This window comes from Schistocerca americana, chromosome 2 (assembly GCF_021461395.2).
Source record: "Schistocerca americana isolate TAMUIC-IGC-003095 chromosome 2, iqSchAmer2.1, whole genome shotgun sequence".
Taxonomy (NCBI): Eukaryota; Metazoa; Arthropoda; class Insecta; order Orthoptera; family Acrididae; genus Schistocerca; species Schistocerca americana.
The window spans coordinates 879,172,883-879,195,369 of record NC_060120.1 but is presented as its reverse complement, the minus strand read 5'-3'; the positions used below and the strand labels follow the sequence as shown (position 1 = coordinate 879,195,369).

The 22,487-nt window shown below is 39.9% G+C and overlaps 1 protein-coding gene across 1 annotated transcript in view; it reads left to right on the top strand.

The window, feature by feature from the left end:
* Positions 1-21,330, top strand: part of LOC124595790 (glutathione S-transferase 1-like) — a 50,070-nt gene extending 28,740 nt beyond the window's left edge. The window contains exons 3-6 of the mRNA XM_047134678.1: positions 8,947-9,005; positions 11,877-12,015; positions 18,407-18,553; positions 21,065-21,330. Coding sequence (XP_046990634.1) covers positions 8,947-9,005; positions 11,877-12,015; positions 18,407-18,553; positions 21,065-21,214 — 495 coding nt within the window. The 3' untranslated portion in view covers positions 21,215-21,330. The remainder of the gene's footprint in view (positions 1-8,946; positions 9,006-11,876; positions 12,016-18,406; positions 18,554-21,064) is intronic.
* The last annotated feature ends 1,157 nt before the right edge of the window (positions 21,331-22,487 follow it).

Sequence of the window (22,487 nt, the reverse complement as noted above, 5' to 3'; positions counted from 1 at the left end):
TCTGTTGCGAGCTATATCATAAAAATACTAATTAAACATAAACTTTTTAACATTAATAATACTAAATTACTACACTTTAATAGAAAAAGTTGCTGCCCCAAGTGTGGGTATTACGGCAGTCCTTCAAAAATGGTTCAAATGGTTCTGAGCACTATGAGACTTAACATATGTGGTCATCAGTCCCCTAGGACTTAGAACTACTTAAACCTAACTAACCTAAGGACATCACACACATCCATGCCCGAGGCAGGATTCGAACCTGCGACCGTAGCACGGCAGTCCTTCTTGGCTCCTCTGAACCAATAGCATACTCTTTTCTTTTCGCTGCCTCTTTACGTTATCAAAAGCAGTCCATTTTACATTTTCTTTAAGAACACTGTGTGCATTCTTCCTTGTAGGCTGCCCCTTTTATTTTGACATAATTTTTAGCAGTCCTTTTTCGTCAAAAGCCTTGGGTTTGTTGTGCCTCTAAGGCTGCATTATTTCACTTAACTGTCCTGTAAGTAACACACTTGTTTCAATTTTCCATCATTGCACATTTATACAAAAGTATCTCAGAATCTGAAACTGGACAGATATTGATATGGTTCCAATAAAATTTATGCATAATACAGGTTTAACAAGTACCAGTTCAACAATGTTAAATTTGGAAAATATTAACTTTTCATCGTGCCATTTGGCTCGTGCTTCTGCTTTTCGTCTATTTAGTTCTCTCACCATTTCCTTTTTCTTTACGAAATCCATTTCTTTACTGGGTGGGTATTCTAACACTTCTTCTATCAGACTTTTAGTTTTATGGCCTAACATAGTTTCTGCAGGTGTGAAACCAGTAGTTTCATGTTGTAATGAATTCATGACTACTTAAAATTTTGGAAAAAATTTGCCCCAAGCACTATGGTTTTGGTGACAGTATGTCCTGCATAGCCGTCCTAATTCTCAGATATAGCGTGCTATGGGATTACTAGATGGATGGCAGGGTGAAATGTGTGTTACTTCTATTCCTTTTTGCTCCATTTCCTCCAACCATATTTTTGCGAAAAACTGCGGATCATTGTCAGATAGTTCTCTCCTTGGTATTCCAATTTCGTTAAAGTATTCCGATATTTTACGGAAAACCGCTGTAGCCGTGGCTTTCTGGTTGGATACTGCTTAATAAACTTTGAAAATACATCTAAAATAACTAGAGTGTAGGTAAAATTCCCAGCAGTTTTAGGCACATGCCCATAACGGTCCACAGACAGTAGCTCTAAGTTATCTAGAACATTGAGAGTCTGCATAGCACCTCTGTTAGTATTGTTGGCCACTTTAGCCCTCTGACAAACATCGCATGACTTTAAACATTCTGTGACCTTTTGCAATTGATTACTCCCAATTTTGACAATACTTGCAATTTCTCATGGCACTTTCTTGCCCCACAATATCCATACGCCAAATGAAAGTAATCAGTTAATTCTATTTCAACCTGTGATTGCCAACAGGCTTTCCATTCTTCACTATTTTTCCCTTTTCGAATAAACAGTACTCCTTTAAATATTTTGTAAAATTTGTTTATCTGTGGACAATCATTACTGTCAAATTTGACCTTCAGTTATTTCCACACTTCATCTTCGTTTTGGAATCTCTTAACATTATTATATATATTGGCTATTCTTGCACTACCAACTACATCTTTGAAGTATAACTTTTTAAAAGTTCCATTCTCATTGTTTTCTAAATCGATTTGCTCATTACCTTCAGGTAGCCTTGACAGTGCATCAGCAATTTGGTTTTCTGCTCCTTTCACGTACAACATGTCTTTGTCTACCATTACTTCTTGTCATGAAATGGTATTCACTTCTTTACTTTCTAAGCCGGGTGGTTCTTTCTTCTTTTCGATCGCAAAGTCCATCGCGATGCTTAGTTGTTGCCGTTTACTAATCATTTCCTCTTGTGGTTTCTTTTTTTTAGGATCCGTTATATCTTCCGGATCCTGTGTTGATTTTACTGCTTCTCAGGCCTCGTCATTCACAGATTTTATTTTCTCTTGACTAATTTCTTTTTCCTGTTTAGTGTCCAGTTTCAGCAACTTTTCCACGAAATATTCTCATTCTCTGATATTCTCGTTTGTATCAGACATAGTTTTTCAGTAACCTTCTTTTCCTCCGATACTGAATCACTAGACTGATTGATTTCTTAATTTTCATTTAAGTTGGCATCTTCGCTATCACTGTCAGCTTCTAACATGAAGCCTTTCTCAGTTTGTTTCAGAACTCTAGATCGTCACTTGTCTCGTAATTCACGCATTTCTGCATTTGTTCTATAGTGACGAGTTCCTGTTGTTTATCTTTTGTAGCAGGCAGGCGGTTTTCTTCTGTTGGAAGTTCGTCTTCATTAGAACTGTCTTCCTCATCTTCCCTGCCGTCATCAGATTACACTTAATAAACATTATAATCTTTTTGGATTTCTATCCATCACACAAATTCGTTTTCCTTCAAACGAGACTTATAAATGACAGAAACGTTACCCGCAGATTCGTTGTCACAGAATGATTCTTCAGCAACGTGTAAATCTGCATCTCTTACTTCACGTCTGCTTACGACCTCTTCATTTTCCCTAGCATTAGCGTCACGCGCCCTCTGCATAGTGCTTCTTGATTTAATTGTATTGGCAGATCGCGTACTCTGCGTGGTTCCAGACAATAAACATTTCTGCTTTACCTCCTTTACGGTTGTAGTACCGCTATCTTCCTTTTCATTACATTGCTTTATACCGTCATATAGATTACTCACCTGTATACCTGAATTGGTTACAGCAGGCGATGCCACATCTACTGGCTTACTTGCAGTCTCAGCTGATTGCCCTGTGATGTTACTCTTCGTCTGCTATAGAAATAGTTTTCGCTACAGCGTTCTGCTGCAGTGGCTTGTTAAATTACGAAATACGTCCGTTACTAGCCAACTGTGATTCACCTGCAGTACCATCTGTCACGGCAAGCCTAGTGTCCAGCATCTCATCTGCACCGTACTGCAACGAATCAAAGCTTCTCTGTCCATGTCGAGAATAGTTCTTGCGTTTGGGCATCCTCTACCTTATTCCCTCATCAATCCGACCTTCAACGTTCGAGTTATTTAGTTCAACTCCTCTCTATGGAAGCTATTTTGCGGCCTATGTCCTCTTCCGAAATGTTTGGAGGACAATCTTCCTATGCCTCTTCCTCTCTGAACAGTATTAACACGATACTGATTATGATTCTGCTCATCATTGCTGTTATTCCTATCCTTTCTTTCATCCAAGAGGTTATTATTCTGACCGAAGTTGTCTTCCCGCCAGTGGTCTTGGTCAATCATTTAATCTAAAGATGCAGAAAAAGTACGGTGGTTACTGCCCACATATCTTTTGGAGTCTTCTGCTAATTTTTTCCGGAGTTCCCATATGATTTCAAAAATCACTCCTTCGATTCCACAAATGAGCCAGTCTTCTATACTATGAGTCACAAAATTCTTTCATGTTAATTCAGCCTTTACCTTCGAACATTCTCATCATTATAAACTCACGCCAGAGGCTTTTTCTATCTGCACGGACCAATATTCGTCCAAGAACTTCTGTCTAAATTCACTGAAGGTCATTGCTTCAGTACTTAATTCCCCATCGTTTAGCATCTCCAGCTAAACAAATAATTACTATATTTACTTTTTCCTGACCTGTGATATTTTCAGGAAATAGCCCTTCGCCGTTCTCAATAAAGTCCACAGGGGATAATCCACTATGTTTTCAGTAAAAGTCAAATTTTTATTAGCCCTCTAGTACCTTGTAAATTGGAGTTCTGTCTACCACCTAAGGGCCATTACTCGAAATCTCTCTTTATAGGTCACTAACTTTATCTTGTATTATTGCAACACTTCTCTTCGCAATGCTCTACTTTCATTTCTAGGTTTTTCTCAGTCTCCTAAACAGTCATCCTCAGGTGAGAAATCTGTTCATTTGCTTTCGCTATTGCTGTCTTAATATGGGAAAATTTTTCCTCAACCTTTAACTCTACCATAGGCTCGACCTGTTCCTGTATTTTCTCTACTTCAGTTTCAAATCTGTCATTAATGCTCAAAATTTCTGCGTGTATATTACCAACAGTTTCACCTAAATCTTTCACATCTTTGTTATGTTACTAAGTTCCTTAGTCAGAAAGCCTATTTTATTATTAACTTTTTCTAACTTTTGGTTATTCCTTTCCATTTGTTCACTCTGTTTCTTGAGGTTTACCTTTACGCTGGCAGTGTTTTTAGACAGTGATTCCATTTCTTCAGATAGCCTTTTAGTAACCTTAACCCGTCCCTTACTAATTTTATTCCGACTTTCAAGTTTTTTATTTTGTGCTTGCATTTGTTTGCTTAGAACTGAAGTGTTCCTGTTTGGTGCTAACAGCTGTGTATGCAAACTGTGCAGTAATACATACAAATCAATCGGTTGTTGTTCATTGTGTTTCATCATTGTTTACCCTCTTGTCTTCCTCCTCTGAATCTACTTCCATCTTAATCTGAGATGGCATTAACAGCACAGAAGTCTCATTCCCCAAATCAGTATTTTCTTCCTCCTTTTTCATCAATGAAATCGATTCCTCTCTGTCCTGCGCCCGTTCACGGTTGATAGAAGTGTCATCACTCTTATCCTCCTGCTTTACTTCTCTATACTGCATATACTCGTACTTATCTTTGTCCATTTTTAATAATTGCTTAAATCAAATGTATAATTAGTTATACTGCTATAACTTTCTCTTAACTATTTTAACAAATTCGTGTCCCTTATGAGACGTTTATACGTCTTCCAAGCGAATCCTACCTATCTGTAAAATGTATAACTGTGCTTAACTACTTAATGGACTCCTGACTGCTGTAAAAGGTCCTGTCACCAGACGCCATATATAACCCTACAACCACTATTGTAATTTAGTATATCTTTACCTAAATAACAGAAAACCCTGTCTCGGTGTTGTCACATATACTATACCTGAATGGAACAAATAGTCCTGTTACGGGAAAAGCCACGTATAACCCTCTTACTAAAATTTAGTTTAATTTCCAAATAATGTACACTATGGGAGAATAGTCCTGTTAATAGTAAAAGCTAATCGACAGAGTTACCCTTTTTACAGGATTTGACCGTGTGTTGTGTCTAATGGCTAAGTAAATCAGAATATTAACTTCTTTTCGAAGATCTTACCCAGCGGTTAGATAGAAATGCAGTATAAATGATATGATGTTGAAGCTAGGACAACTCAGTTGATTTCTTGGTTTAAAACATGTACTAATAGTCGCCAGCCTATCGAGGCAATGAGACAGTGATATATTGGAAAAGCAAAAGTATGAATTTTTCTTCCTTTCCTGCTACTGTTTAAGTTGCTTCTTCAAAAGTATTACTCCACTTAAACAATGTTGGGCTACACCCTTAAACATTAAGTTTTTAAAAGAGAAAAAGTCCAGTAGACAGCTTCAAGGAAGCTAAAAAAATTTGGCCGTTCAGAAAATTTGAACATTCAGAAATACACTTTCCATAATCAACAAACTTAAATACTAAAATACGTAGATACTAAAGTGCACACTTTTTATATTGAGGGTTTCACGAAAACCTCTTTCTTATTGGGATTTATTTTCAACAGCTACTATTCTTTGAACCAACTCTGTATAGTCATTTATCAGATTCTAGTTACTTGGTTACACTCTGTTTGAACATTATGTAAGCAAACTTTTACTATAACACTTTGCAGTTGTTAATAAAACATAAAAAAACAATTTAAATGGTGCCTCTTTATATAGAATTGGCACCGAAAGTCTGTAAAATAGGATACTCGGATTAATCAAATACCAGAAAGGAACCCTATGTGTATGATTAGGATGAAATAAGAGGGTGAACCAGTTTCTTTAAAGTTTATGAACCATTATTAAAACCCAGTTTAAATCAATGGTTCACTCTGTACAAAAGTAAATATACGAAATAATCTTATCTGGTGGCTGTAGGCTTGGATGTGGCGAACAATTATGACAGCTACACTACCACAGTAAGTCCTGCAATCATCTCGCTGTGTCAGATGCAGTGACCGAGCGGTTCTAGGCGCTTCAGTCTGAACCGCGCGACCACTGCGGTGGCAGGTTCGAATCCCGCCTCGGGCATAGATGTGTGTGATGTCCTTAGGTTAGGTAGGTTTAAGTAGTTCTAAGTTCTAGGGGACTGATGACCTCAGATGTTAAGTCCCATTGTGTTCAGAACCATTTGAACAATTTTTTCATCTCGCTGTATCGGCTTAATTTCTCTTCTTGGCGGCGTTCAATTTTACATACAGTAGCCAAACAACTCGCAGCTATGCGGTAAGCCGTTTGCAGTCTTCATCCGAGGCATTTATGTGCAAATTTGCAAGCAAAGCTTCTGCTACTCCACATAGGTGTTGCGTCAGTCCCTGCTTCCAACAGACTGAGTGGCTTACTTCCCGCGCTTGTCCTAGGCAGCGCGCAAATTCACCCTTGTCACTTTTTCCACTCCCCATAGCCACTTTCGTTCCAAACAAAAGCATACTGGGTTTTACGTGACACCTATTTCTTACATTGTTCCTAAGCGTGACCATTTCTTAAATTGTCAGATTTTCATCAGCAGGAACAATTTGTACACACACATATTTTTAAACACAAAAATGTCATCAGAACTCAACATTGAGCTCCTCGAATCAACCCGTGACACTCCTGGCCTTGTGACATGGCGCATTATCTTGTTGAAAAATGCCACTGCCGTCGTGAAACGTGATCGTCGTCATGAAGGAGTGTACATGGTCTGCAACCAGTGTACCATACACCCTGGCTGTCACGGTGCCTTTCACGAGCTCCATTGGAGTCATGAATGCCCACGGGTATGCTCCCAAGAGCATACTGGAGCCGCTGCCGTTTGTTTCCACCCCGCAGTACAGGTGCTCCCCTGGAAGATGAGGGATTCCCGCCCTCCCACCGGCATGTTGAAGAAGATATCGGAAACCATCAGTCCATGCAACTCTCTGCCACTGCGGCAACGCCCAGTGCAAATGGTCACGGGTCGATGTCATGGTGTTAACACTGGCACATGCACGGGTCGTCGGCTGCGGAGGTTGATCATTAGGAGTATTCGGTGCACTGTATGTTCAGAGACACCGTTACTACACCCACTATTAAAGTCTGATGTTGGTTCCGCCACAGTATGCCGCCTACCCTGTTTTACCAGTCTGCGCAGCCTATGACGTGTAACATTTGTAATGTGGGGTGGCCGCCCAACCCCACGGCCTCTGGACGTGGTTTCACCTTGGTTTCGCCACATGTTGAAGACACTCATCGCAGCACACTGTTCGACCAACCGACAAGTCGTGCAGCTCCCAAAATGCTCATGCCGAACTTCCGCGACATCACAATCTGCCCTCTGTCAATCTCAGACAGATTGCACGCCTTCCCCACACGGAGAGAACATACACTGATACTACGTGCCCCGTGCTTGTGTCTGACTAGCAGCCATTCCTCTCCAGGTGACGCTGCAATCGCCTGGGCGGGTTAATATCGATAGTAGGTCAGTGGTCATAATGTTATGGCTGATCAGCGTTGTGCAAAACCGAATATGTATAATTATCAGCTAATATAGTGAGCAAACTAATTTTTTTTATTAATGGCTCCAGATGATGTGTATTATGTTTCTCATTTTTTCTATTAATATGCAGAGAATGCTAACAACAATACATGTTACGGCGCGTGCATTGCTTATTGTTATTCCTGCCATTGCAAAACTTCTACTACTCAGGATTACTTCTAAGACCCTCAGTTCGTCTTCCGAAGTTGTTTTAGTTCGACTACTACATAACTTCCTCCAAGTTTTGCGCAACTTTTGGAATATAAACAGTTCAGGCAAGAAGGGCATAGAAACTTCTGTAATTTCGTGGTACGGAAGAAAGTTAACCATTAGCTCGTTAGATGGTTTTACCAATAAGGAAGTTCTGAATCGAATTACGGAAAAAAATTATGGCACATCTTACCTAAAAGAAGCGGTAGATTGATAGCAGACATCTTGAGGCATAAAGGAATCGTATGGATATGTTAGTAGAGAAAAGTATGTTTGTTTGTTCGTTTGTTTGTGTGTGTGTGTATGTGTGTGTGTGTGTGTGTGTGTGTGTGGGTGTGGGTGGGTGGGTGGATGGTGGGGTTGGGGGTAGATCGTAGAGTAAGATCAAGACATGAATACGACAAGGGGGTTCAAGAAGGTTGCAACAGTTATACGGGGTTGACGAGACTTGAACAGCATGGAGAGCTGCATCGAGCCATTTTTGGGACTGAAGACCAGCAATTACAACAATATAAACAGCCTGAAAAATCTGTTTCACAACAGTACACGAATTTTCCAAAATTAGCCTCGTATTTGAGCCTTTGCGCGAAATAGTAATTAGACATCGATTACGTTTCTTAATTTTATAAGAAATGTCGATCCATACCTTTACTAACAGACAGTGTACCTGAATATGGTATGATGATGTGACGAGTTGAAGGACATGACTCACACGTAGCGCTGTTGACTGGCACTTGGTCCTTAATACCGGAACGACTTCTGTTATTCTGCCGTAAAGGCTGAAGTATCAGTCCGTACTTTAACAAGCAGTTATCATCGGGAGCAGAAGAGTTGCTCGTTTTCATACACACTTCATTATTCTTAATCCTAGCTCAAACATAACACAGGCGTGTGAAAAGGCACACAAAGCAGAATAATTCACAGCGTATGCTGTGGTCTGATTCACTTGACAGTCATTTCCAGTGGCACATGAAGATGCTGTGTAAGATTCTGAGAAAACTTACGGTGTGTAGTGCCTTACTAATTGTGTTTCTCTCTAATAATTATTGTTCCTCTCTAATAATTACTATTAATTCTAGCCCTCAGTACTTTCTACCTAAATGCTCATTCTCATTTTGGTTTCATTTGCAGATGAACCCAATGCACCAGATTCCAACCATCAACGATGGCGGATTCTTTTTGTCTGAGAGGTATGTTCACTTACATCTTATTAATCCCATATTGGATTGGTTATAAAGCATAACTCGTTTAATTGTACTTTTTGTTGAATTGATTTTTAATATTAGTAACGAATTCATATGTGGATGATGTGACTTGTGCTAGTATTTGACATTAGTTAAGTTCTCCTATCAGCGTTATTGTAATTACGTATCGTAAGCGGCATTTTCTATTTGTGATGAGTGCATTAGTTACCTGGACCTATTTCAGAATGTGTTAGTACGTTTGATGTATGAAGCTAGTATAAATTTTGATAGCTACAGTCTCCTAATATTTTCTTGAAAACTGTAGTAAGTATATGAAGCTTGAAAGATCTTTTATCCATGGTTATTTTGTTTGTGTTGAGTAGCATTGCCACTGTACACGTGGTAAAAAATTTTAAAAACCATTTATCTGGTTATAAAATAAATATTGCTGATAAAGAGATATATAGGTGCCTAATAAAACTCCCTAAAGGACTAAGTTGAAGGATTAAACTTTGGAGGGGGGGGGGGAGGCAGAACTTCATTCACCTTTTATTGAGACAAAGTTTTATTCCTGTAAACAATTAATTCAAAGATTTTGCCAAATGAATGATTACCAGATATCTAAATAAGTTTGCCATTTAGACATTAATTGTGATACAGATACAGTCAGTAAAGGGAAGGAACTAGGATTAAATAACAGTTCTCTGAAAGTGTATCGTTACAGTGATTACTAGTTACATATGAGACCACAGTAGCCGATTGACACTAATGCAACCTTCACGGGATTATTGAACCATGAATAACAGTAGAATGATAGGATCAATCATTATAGATAAAACGGCAGAAGGCAATTGACGTCTATACAGATTTTTGAAATTATAGTAATGCGATTACAATAAAATGCTTTCGATGTTAAGTGTCTCGAAGAAAAACTGAACAGTGACAAAATCGACCAACAGGCATTAAATGACACACTTGTCGGCCGGCCCAATACTTCGAGCTATACAAGTCTCAGACCGACACTGTCTCACATACACTCCCTCAAACTGTACTAACTTTAAAACAGGTAACTGGTACTGAGTGTACCTGGAGCATAAACGGAACGTTGAAGTCCACTAAATAAGAAAGACGCACAAGGGCCCGAAGGCGTAAGTCAAACTCACAACACTGGCTCAGAAATACAACAAATCGTAAGAAATTGTTATCCAATAAATTGCGCGTCACACTACAATAACGAATACGCTACAACTTAAACTCCTTAAATAAATAGTCCTACCCTAATGAACCCAAGCCAGTGCACTTAGAACAATAAAAACATCAAACTAGCACCAAAACACGTTAAACAAATTGTCACTGCCTGCAAACAGTAATCGAATCACACTCAAACCCGAGGTATTTAAAACCAGCAATTCAAATCACACTAACATAAGATCACGTCAAGGAAAGGCATAAAATGATATATTAGCCTTACAATACTTACACGTCCTTGATGGACCCAAACATTCATGAGCACAGAAAGATCTGGTGCAAAGACCGTACGTTGGTGCATCGATCTGCTCAGTGATACACCGTGCTTTCTCAAACAGACTAAACACTAAGATTAAGAAATAATACACAGTGAGCCCCAAGATTTAAATGATAAACCAGATTATCGACGCCATCTGACGCTAACACAAATTACTACAATCAGATGTTTCGTAGAGGCGAACCACAAGAGAAATTGTACACAGGGTTCCGTGACTGAAAAATCAACCAGCAACCTGTATTAGGTTTATCACACTTGCTACACGAAGGGGAGACAATGCCTCACCAATGACGTGAATACAATGATATCATCTTGTTACGTCAGTTGAAGTCCTTGTCCAGCAGCATCGGAAAGGTAGGTCACGAGTCAGGAACTTCAGCATTATGCATCGGCTAACGACCACCAAACTTCTTCGCTACACAGTCCATCCAAAACGCGCTCAATACAGGCAGCGCCGACCCGAATGGACGTCTTCATCTCGACAGTATTCGCCGCCAAGGTAGCCGCACGTTCGTTCGGCCGATCCTCTCTCGTGCTCGCAACCTTACGACTACATCACGAGCACCGAAAGGGTACGATCTCTGGAGGAGAATCGATAGGACGAAAGCCTGCACCGCACACTTGCCTTATAGAGAGTAAGGTTAAAATCTTATATAATGTGTTACTTTTCTGTTCGGTCTTTCGTACAATACTTTGCACTGCTTTACCTCTCATAATTCATTCTACATTAATACTGAAAGTATCCAACATTTACACACTTTTGATTATTGATTTTATTTTCAATAATTTACATTTTCCTTCAGTTGGTGCATTTATTTTCAGTCTGTTGAGTGAGTAATATATTTCAACGTTTCCGTAGAGAAATTTACTCTCACAGTATATAATTTAGTAAGTAAGTAATAGGAGTACGATTTCGCACAGCAGACAGTGAAGACAAAGGAAGGAGTAGTGAACCTTATTAAAATCGTTGTCAGGTTCTATAGCACAGCCATAAATGATCATAGGTAAAACTAATACGAGAGATGCCAAAATAAATTTTTGAGTGAATGTTCATTAAAAAAAAAAGTACTTTTGGTTTTCAAGGATCTGTAAGGTTTAACCACTGGTGGGAAATAAGAGCAAAATGAAATGCGCTCCAAAGTACTGAAATATGCAGAGGAAATTACTCCTCGCATCATTTGCTTGTTATAAACGTACATAAAGACGGCAAGGGATCATTTGAAAAAAAGAAAAAATCCTCGAAATTCTAAAATATTTGCAGTTACACAAAACAGGACCTTAGAAACATTTATAATATTTAAGACTTATTTTATCAAGCAATCGTATCTGATTTTGTGTATTTCATGTTTCAGTCATGCAATAGTGACCTATTTAGCGGACAAATATGCGAAGAATGAAAACCTATATCCGAAGGACATCCTGAAACGCTCGATAGTTCACGAGAGGCTGTTTTTCGACGTCGCGTTTTATAGTAAACTTATAACGTTTGTGGTAAGCATTTATGTCTCATTTTTCAAGTAAGTCATTCCCTTTACCAAATAGAGAAAACATAGACCAAGCAGATATTGTTGTTTGAGATGTGATGGTTTGGTAGTGTAAGGTGTTGTATATACAGGGTGACAATTATTGAACTATAAGGAAAAAAAACGTAAATTGGTTACAAACCGGGCGTACACACATTTATTCAACATGTAAATATCCATACAGATATTCGGGTTTATGTTATGTTCGATATGCCTGACATCATTGGTGGTGATGATGTGGCCAGACGAATAGCTAAATTCTGCACGACCCGCTGAAGTGTCGTAACGTCGATGCTGTCTATGACCTTTTGAATGGCTATTTTCAGCTCAGCAAAGGTTTTGGTTTTGGGGTTATTACTACACATCTTATCTTTAATATAGCCCCACAAAAAGGGGTCGTATGTGTTCAGATCCGGAGAATATGACGGCCATTAGCGGCTCATGCTAGTCCCCTCTGGGTACTCCAGAGCCAGAATGTTGTCCCCAAAGTGCTCTCCTACTTCGATGCGGACGAGCTTTGTCTTGCAGGAACCACATCTTGTCGAAATCAAAGTCATTTTGGATAATGGGTATTAAATCATTTTCCAAACCTTTCACGTATAGTTCGGTAGTCACCCATCCATCAAAGAAAATCGCACCGATTATTCCATGACTGGAAACTGCACGCCGCACACTCACCCGTTCTCGATCGCGAGATGCGGATTCTCAGTCCACCAAATGCGCCAATTTTGCAAACTAATGAACCCAACCAAATGAAAGAAGGCTTTGTCGCTAAAACAAACCAAACAGTGCATACTATTCCCAATCACACACCGCGGCCAACCGTGCGGTTTGAACTTCATAACACAAACCGTTCACAAGTTTGACGATTTTATTTCATATAGTTCAACAATTACCACCCTGCATTTTCTTACTGAAATGTTTGCAAGACTAACTTCAGGTGACCTTCGAACTAGCAACGCGCAGTTAAAAATGTATATAAGTAAGAGGACTAGAAATAAAATACATTGCTTCGATGCAATTTTATTGATGATGCTTAGTGAAATATTGCTAAGTAGCAAATAGAATAAGTCATTTACAAACGATATCACGGAGATCATAAAGAGGAAACAAGATCAGTTGAGGTGAATGTGAAGAGAATAGAAAAGAAGGTAGCTTAATCGGTAAAAAATTTGTTTCTGGCAAGCCTAACAGTTATCCAGTGGAGCCAGTTTGGCACGGGGAACCACAGCTGCCTTTAGGTCCCTTGAGTTGCAGATGCTGAAACCGTCACGTGCTGCATTGTATCTACATCCCATATGTCAATCCTAGCGAATGCTGCCGCTCCTGCCACTGTTTCCCTAACCTCACATGCATTTAGACATATTACCTGGCAACTCACTCAGATTTTTAAGGAAAGGAAAATGCAAGAGGAATCACACCGAGTTTTGAACGGCCGACAACTGCAGCGAAAGGTGAGTGTAGGAGCCAACTATCTCACCCTCCTTGCTCTGTCCGTAACTAAAAATGGGTAACACGGGCTATCTTCGATGCTCAGAGTTATACTAATGTACAGTTTACGCTACATGTGGTCTGTGATGAATAATCAAAAGCATCATCTAGCCAAATCGACAACCATATTCGTGTGTCGGTATATCTGGTCATTTTCTTAGTAGAGTGATAGCTGGTCGCATAAACATATTTTTGTAAGTGGACGTCAGTTTCGACTGAGGAAACGCTCGCTACCCCAAACATAATCTATAGGTTTAGTTTCTTCCTCCTACAACAATCCGTGTCAATGTCAAAATCACTCCATCGAGAGGTCGTGTGTCGATTGTTTTTCTCATAGGTCAGGAAAATAAGCTAACGATCAATTCAGAATCACTGCACAGTCGAAGAGATACACTATGTGATCAAGAGTATTCGGGGACCTGGCTGAAAATGACTTACAAGTTCGTGGCGCCCTCCATCGGTAATGCTGGAATTCAATATGGTGTTGGCCCACCCTTAGCAATGATGACAACTTCTACTGCCGCAGGTATACTTTCAGTCAGGTGCTGGAAGGTTTCTTGGGGATTGGCAGCCCACTCTTGACGGAGTGCTGCGCTGAGGAGAGGTATCGATGTCGGTCGGTGAGGCCTGGCACGAAGTCGGCGTTCCAAAACATCCCAAAGGTGTTCTGTAGGATTCAGGTCACAAGTCTGTGCAGGCCATTCCATTACAGGGATGTTATTGTCGTGTAACCACTCCGCCACAGGCCGTGCATTATGAACAGGTGCTCGATCGTGTTGAAAGATGCAATCACCATCACCGAATTGATCTTCAACAGTGTGAATCAAGAAGGTGCATAAAACACCAACGTAGGCCTGTGCTGTGATAGTGTCACGCAAAACAACAAGAAATGCAAGCCCCCTCCATGAAAACCACGAAAACACCATAACACCACCGCTTCTGAAAGTTAGTGTGTCACTACACACGCTGGCAGATGATGTCCACCGGGCATTCGCCGTACCCACACACCGACATCGGACCACCATATTGTGTACCGTGATTCGTCCCTCCACACTACGTTCTTTCACTGTTCAATCGTCCAATGTTTACGCTCCGTACACAAAGTGAGGTGACGTTTGGCGTTTAGCGGCGTCATGTGTGGCTTATGAGCAGCCACACGGCCACGAAATCCAAGTTTTCTCACCTCCCGCCTAACTGTCATATTACTTGCAGTGGATCCAGATGCACTTTGGAATTCCTGGGTGATGGTGTGGATAGATGTCTGTCTATTACACTCTACGGAACCTCTTCAACTGTCGGCGGTCTCTGACAGTCAGACGAGGTCGGCCTGTACGCTTTTGCGCTGTGAGTGCCCATTGTCGTTTCCACTTCAATATCACATCGGAAACAGTGGGCCTAGGGATGTTTTTAGAAGTGCGGAATCTCGCGTACAGACGTATGACACAAGCGACACCCAATCACGTGACCATGTTCGAAGTCCGTGAGTTCCAAGGAGCACCCCATCCTGCTCTCTCACGATGTCTAATGACTACTGAGGTCGTTGCTGTAGAGCACCTGGCAGTAGGTGTCAGCGCAATGCACCTAATATGAGAAATGTATGTTTTTGGAGGTGTCCGGATACTTTTGTAGCGTATTTAACCTTTATCGTTCCTTCCTTCCATCTCTTGATGAAGCACCTGAACCTCGTGAGAGATTAGCTACACGTCGGCACCAGGTTTCATCCCCTCTCGTCTTCGCATTTATCTTCATGCCAATGATAATACTAGAACATTGCTACACATTAGAAGCCCTAATCACTATCAAGCTGACGAGTTATACATATCTTTTTCTACTGGTTAAACAGTTTCTTATTCTTTTAGTTAATTTTATTATTCAATGTCTGGTGGCACTTGCCGAGGATACAAGAAAATAATCTCACAAGGAGCCTTATGGACTGTGCAGTGTCCCCCTAACGACACACGGAAGTCACAATCGAAATCAGTTGTAGTTGCCACACACTTCTTTATTACAAACATATTGCTCATAATACAGTAATCATAATTACATCAAAGCTTGTCTTTAAACAAAAATCTTCTATATATCGTTTTGCTTTCAACCATTTACATTAATTTAAACCATGTCCACGGACCCATAATTAATTCAATATGACTGACACATAAATCACACCTACTTCATGACTTACATGGAAACTCTTTTATCCATATTTTCATCACATCCAAGTTCGGAATTGAGACAGACAGTAATTTTTTAAGGCTTCTTCGGCCAATTTTTCGTAAATTAAAAACAATATTCATAAAAGTATCTTTCGTAAAATATGACTGACTTTACTAGCTCAGATAAGAGATCTGAGTTCGACAAACACCAATATTTTCAAGGTTTACTTGGGCAACTTTTCATTGACTAATGCAATGTTCATAAAATCTTGATTCAAAAAGTATGACTAACATAACTCACATCAAAGTTCTGAGTTCAACAAGCCACAAAATTTTTAAAGTTTACTCGGCCAACTTCTTGCATATACCAGGTTCGTATGATTTAATTACCAGTCCGCAGCTCGTGGTCGTGCGGTAGCGTTCTCGCTTACCGCGCCCGGGTTCCCGGGTTCGATTCCCAGTGGGGTCAGGGATTTTCTCTGCCTCGTGATGACTGGGTGTTGTGCGATGTCCTTAGGTTAGTTAGGTTTAAGTAGTTTTAAGTTCTAGGGGGCTGATGACCATAGCTGTTAAGTCCCATAGTGCTCAGAGACATTTGAACCATTTGATTTCATTACCTGGCTATAACGAGAAGATCTTCCCAAGAAGATCTTTCACTCTACATGAGAATTAGTGATGGACGAGAGCACACCAAAAGATTTTAACCAATACAATAAATACACGGGACAGGAAATGAAATGAAAAGGTACTCATCTTTGCACTGCGATTGAGCTTCAGAAACCATAACTCTCCAGCCTGAGACATGGTGAGGTGGGGGGGAGGGGGTGGCAGGGGTTTAAATATCACTCTGTCACCGTTGAAGTCCTATCCCAGTTTGCTCACGTCAACCACTGCCAGTTATCTTCATCATAAAACACATCAGTGGCAGACAATATTCTGAGGCATGAGATACGCAATACTAAATGCACAACTAGTTATCAATATCTTTCAATTATATACGCCACAAATGAAACCAACAAAATAAACCTCCGTGACTTACTTGGGCAGTCATGGCTCTTAAAATTTGGTTATCCAATCCCTTAAAATCCTCACTAAAATAATGGTAGGATAACCTCGGCGCACATTTAAAGGCCAGATTAAAACAACGACATAACGGGTGGAATTGGAAAAATACTTCAGCGCAGCTTGGAACGCCAGACACAGACTTACGCACTACTTCTAGCTACGTGTCTGCTTGGTGCCGTCGTTACACTTCCTTAACTGCCATCAAGGTATCAAGTGAAGACACGAAATTCAGTGATAAGCAACTGGAACAATTCCATATATTTTACAGTACACTTAAATATTTAGTTAATACGAACACAACCCACCGAATCAACTCGACGACTCCAATTCAGTCGGCCTGTGTAACTTGTAACCAAGACGACGGAACTTGGCCTTCCAACCTTGAGGAAATCCCCATCACCACTGACAGAAGATTTGCATTGTAACGGCTAAACTCGCAATAGCGTCTGGGCACTCTCCTTCGTCATGCCGACTCGGCATCTCGCCGTGCTGCATACAAACACAGTCCCACGTCACTCCACCTCACACTGCGGATACCCGCACACCGGCCAACAGCAAACCGCGCGCACTGCAGTTAAAATCCCCCGCCGCCAAAGATGTGAAGAAGACAAATAAGCATCGAAGTCGACTCAACGATGAAAAGACAATCGATGGGAACTGGCGCCAGAAACGCACCAGCTCCGATTGGTTCTGTTAGATATTCTTCTTATTTACGGCACTTGAATCTCAGTCTGCGGAAATCAGTTTCTTAAAGAAGCAGGATCCAATTTCAAAAACACTTGAAACAATCGACTTTGACGTTTTTCGAGATCTGTTATGTGCAAAACATCACAAATAACGTAATTAAATCGCTCGTAGCTGGTGCTAATAACATCGCAACAGCATAAGTTGAGAGAAACGGTAAACCTACAAGAAAAGATACATCGAATATTTAGATAAGACAATGAAGTTATTTGCATCTGAATATACGTTATGCAGAATGAGATTTTCACTCTGCAGCGGAGTGTGCGCTGATATGAAACTTCCTGGCAGATTAAAACTGTGTGCCCGACCGAGACTCGAACTCGGGACCTTTGCCTTTCGCGGGCAAGTGCTCTACCATCTGAGCTACCGAAGCACGACTCACGCCCGGTACTCACAGCTTTACTTCTGCCAGTACCTCGTCTCCTACCTTCCAAACTTTACAGAAGCTCTCCTGCGAACCTTGCAGAACTAGCACTCCTGAAAGAAAGGATATTGCGGAGACATGGCTTAGCCACAGCCTGGGGGATGTTTCCAGAATGAGATTTTCACTCTGCAGCGGAGTGTGCGCTGATATGAAACTTCCTGGCAGATTAAAACTGTGTGCCCGACCGAGACTCGAACTCGGGACCTTTGCCTTTCGCGGGCAAGTGCTCTACCATCTGAGCTACCGAAGCACGACTCACGCCCGGTACTCACAGCTTTACTTCTGCCAGTACCTCGTCTCCCACCTTCCAAACTTTACAGAAGCTCTCCTGCGAACCTTGCAGAACTAGCACTCCTGAAAGAAAGGTTGTTTCCCCTTTCACTCATTTATTGCATAGCCTGAGCCTTATCTGAGACTCTAATTACATTAACTTTTAATGAAGATATCAAGTCAGTTTTTGCAGAATACATCTCTGTCTTCAGAAAAAGGAGCCGAGCGACGAATTGAGGGACAACTTAGTAGACGGCCTGGAGACTCTGGAACGCTTCCTGACCACCAACAAGTTTCTTGCCGGGGACAACTTAACCATTGCTGACTACTGTTGCTATTGTACAATCACATTCCTTGACGTAAGTAATTTCCCTCGCCACTAGAACGCCATGTTCTCTATCAGTATGCAATTGTGGGGAGACAGTACCGTTTGTTTTACTCCTTACAGCTACTCCATTCTAAACTATCCTATAGTTTTCATGTTCAGAATATTCTATGAAAGTTTAATTTTTTTTTTACATTTTCCCAAATTCTTTATAATTGCGCCCTTTCTCAGACATGCAATACGTTTCTGACCGCAAATTCGTGTAATAAATTATGCAGATTTTGAAGATAAGGTCTCAAATATCCCATCAACTAGGTATTCACATTTGTCTTCTGTGACTCGTCTGCTTAGATGAAAGATTTTCCTTAATTTTATGTATTAGCATATATCCATAACTGTATCAACTGTATCTATTTAACAAGATTTATTTTAACCACAATGGCTTTTCAGGTCCTGTATTCTCAATTATAGGTGCAGTCACTTCCAATTTAGACCTCAGTTTTGCAGGTTTCTCCAGTAAATATGAAATGATTTACACGAAACAAGCGATCTGTCCTACTAGAAAAACAACCACATGTTTTAAGCGCAAACCACATTACATCAACTAGGAACGGTGTTTGGGTACTAGTTGAAGCAGTAAATCTTGTTTGTTTCAGTGTAGAATTGGTTAAAAAATATATATATACAAACTTAGGACTTACAATGAATCTTACACAGTGCTGCAGATAGCCGCACGGTACATCAAACTTAATATCACGTTCCTTTTTTATAACTGAAGACTTTTCTCGTATACGATGAATATTTATAGACAAAAACTTACATTGATTGAGGTGCTGCACGTTGAAGACTGATTCAGTCTGTTACCTAAATATCTTAGGTATTTAAACTTCATTTTGGTCTTCTTGCAAAACGACTACACGTTCGAAAGTAAGAAACATCTCTTTCACTTGCAATGTTGCTTTATCAAATTTCTGTGATCTACGTAGTCTTGAAAGCCATTGTCGATTATTTAGGGAAGACGGTATATGTTCCTTTAGTTAAAGTAGTAAACTCTTGGAGTGCGGTTTTAGATTATTACAAATAATCACCACAAGGCTAATAATCTGTGCAGCATGCATTATAGACGTAATTTTGGATACAAATGGATGTTTTGTGAAGTCTGGCTAACCATATAATTTCAGCAATAGATACTTCAGAGACCGAGTATTGAACTGTGTATATGTGTATTAAGTTTTGCGTGACTATTTTTGTCATCTTATTATAGTGGTTAGGTCCTTAATCTCGTGTTACATCACCAAATCTCCAAACACACTGTGTAACATTTGGTAAACTTATAATACCTCAGATGCTGGCTTAGCGTTCATGGTAATATGGTATGAGAGTGACAGCTTTATTGCGTATTTTCCATGAAAATTTGTTAGCCCTCCACGTGGCACAAACATATATGGAAACACAAGCTGTAATTTTTGTAAGTGAAGATGAAAAATCTTCCTGAAATGTGATCCAGTAGACGGAGGTTTGCAGATTTTCGTCGCCGATGTGGGAAAGAGTTTTCTGCTCTCCTCGGACATAAATTCTCAAAATTTGATAGCTGCAGCAGATGCTTATCTTTACGCATTAAATCAGTAATTTCTTTTTGTTCAGCAGTTAGTGAAGGAAATGTAAGGCTTTTAAGTGGAAGCAGAAGGAACTCATTATGCAGAATCGCTGAAGTATCAAAATCATCTAAGGAGCTTTAACCGGGAAACGACACAATCGACGATTATATAGTGCTGTTTGAAAATTACTTTGCGAACTCAGGCGCATTGCTACCGTGGACGGAAGGTTACGCCTTGAGCCAACTTCAGTTAAGGCATCGTGTTACATGTAGTCGGACATTGCTGCCATTTGTGAACCAACCTCAGTTTCGCATTTGTTTACTGATTAACCTGCTTCTTTAGTGATGGGATGCTATAGAGTCATCTAGTGACTCGTGTAAATCCCTGTATCATATTTGTTAGTAGTGGCCCAGAAAATGTTGGGTGAACAGGTCGGAGGTTCTGGTAGATAATTATTCAGTGAACCAGAATATCCTTTCTTCATTGTGTTGTTTGAGGAGTACACTACGTTAGTTATAAAAATACGATGTCTAGTCGCCCGTTGACGCCTTGGCCTTCAGTACCATGTAGCCGCCTGCCATGGGCGCTGGTGAATAAATTCAAATTTTTCGTTAAGAGTACAGAGGAAGGGAATACCTATCATTTGTCAAAAAGAAATTATTATCTAACGCGACTGGACCTGTACTTATACCATCACGAAACGTTTCTTTCCTAGACTCTGGTACTGGAGAGAATGGTGCTACGGACTTTCATCAATTTTCGGGATCATTCCTTTTCCTGTTGGCATTTGCAGACCAAGCTCTTTATTCGTTAATCTTTCGAGTTTTCTTCAGCTGTGAAATTTTTACACTATGTGACGAACACATTCTGTACTTTCTATTCTATTGTTTTTTGGGCGCAACGAATCATTTTAATATCAACATTTTTTGTTTATTTTTCTATTTCAGTTTCCAAAAAAGGGTAGAGTAGACCTCTCGAAGTACAAAAATATCAAGAGGTGGATGGAACTACTACAGAAGACTAGTCCCTTGTTTAAGAAGTACGACCAGATCCGCGAGAGGGCGATACAAATATACTTGGAAGATGGAAAGTATTAGATAGCCCTTTGATTTTCTTAACAAATAAACCCTGGATCGTTGGAAATATTGTACTACTGTGCTGAAAAGTTTGAGCAATGCAACTGTAAATAAAAAGAATACAATAAAACTGTAAATATCTTCATATCATCATTAGTAAAGAATAATTACAGGTGTTTCAATTGTTTGTATGATGTTGTCAGTGAGAGTTTTAGAGTGGCGCCTGAAGTTGGTGGTACTGACGCAGTAAAAAGACAAAGTGATATAAGAACTATTTCGTTGACCCTAGACAAGACAGCGAAAGCATTCGACACGTGTAAAATTATAAGCAATTTTATGCACGAGGTCAGGTTTTCAGTAACTTTTCAGCGACTACCACTGAACCACGGATTGATTAGCTTCCCCAGGGCATGTGTTCGTTGTTAGCTGAAGTACGAAGTTATCCACAATTGTTAACTGGTAGACATAAGGACGAAAATAACTGGTTCTCTAGTGTGCATCATATAAACATCTGTAAAACCTGTCCGCTCTTTGACAATCATCGAATAAACGTTACTTAGAATGTACATACAGAGACCCTTATACACAATAAAGACGATAACCATCAAGAACAAACTCATAACAGCTATGATGGACGATTGACACAGGTATGAAATAATGGTCAGATTGTACAATTTCGGTCACCCGCTATCAGCTATTATGTTTGCAGACAAAGAGAGAAAACACTTTTGAAGAAGATAAAAGGGATATATGTTACATACGTGGCTTGGTTTTTTAACTGACAATACGTGAAATCATTTCTTACCATGTGCATCCAAGAGTTTCCTTTGTCTTTGTGTAGAAAAAGTCAATAACTGAAAAGAATTTCTGATACACGTTTTACAGTCCATTCGTAATCAATCTCCAATGTGGGTACTGGAGCGAAATAATATTTTCTGCTCTGCTAATTTATACACTGTGGCCCTATGAAAATACTTGTACTTAGTATCTTCGAAAATGCATATTCTGCTGTACTTTAGCTTCAAGTGTCAAATTGTGAAGACGTTAATCATGTTTCCTTCCTTTAAGATAAATGTAGATCGATTCCTAAGTCTGAATGTCTGTTTTCAACAGGTAGCTTATCAATTTTCCTATTAACCCCTTTACTGTCTAATATATTTCTCCATAGTCGACCCTATATTTACTATTTAAATTTACGAAAATCAGCACCTGTCGTTTTATACACTTTTCTCAACTTTATATATTTTTTATAGGAACTTTTTATAAATCTATCCTTACTATGTATTTTGGTGAT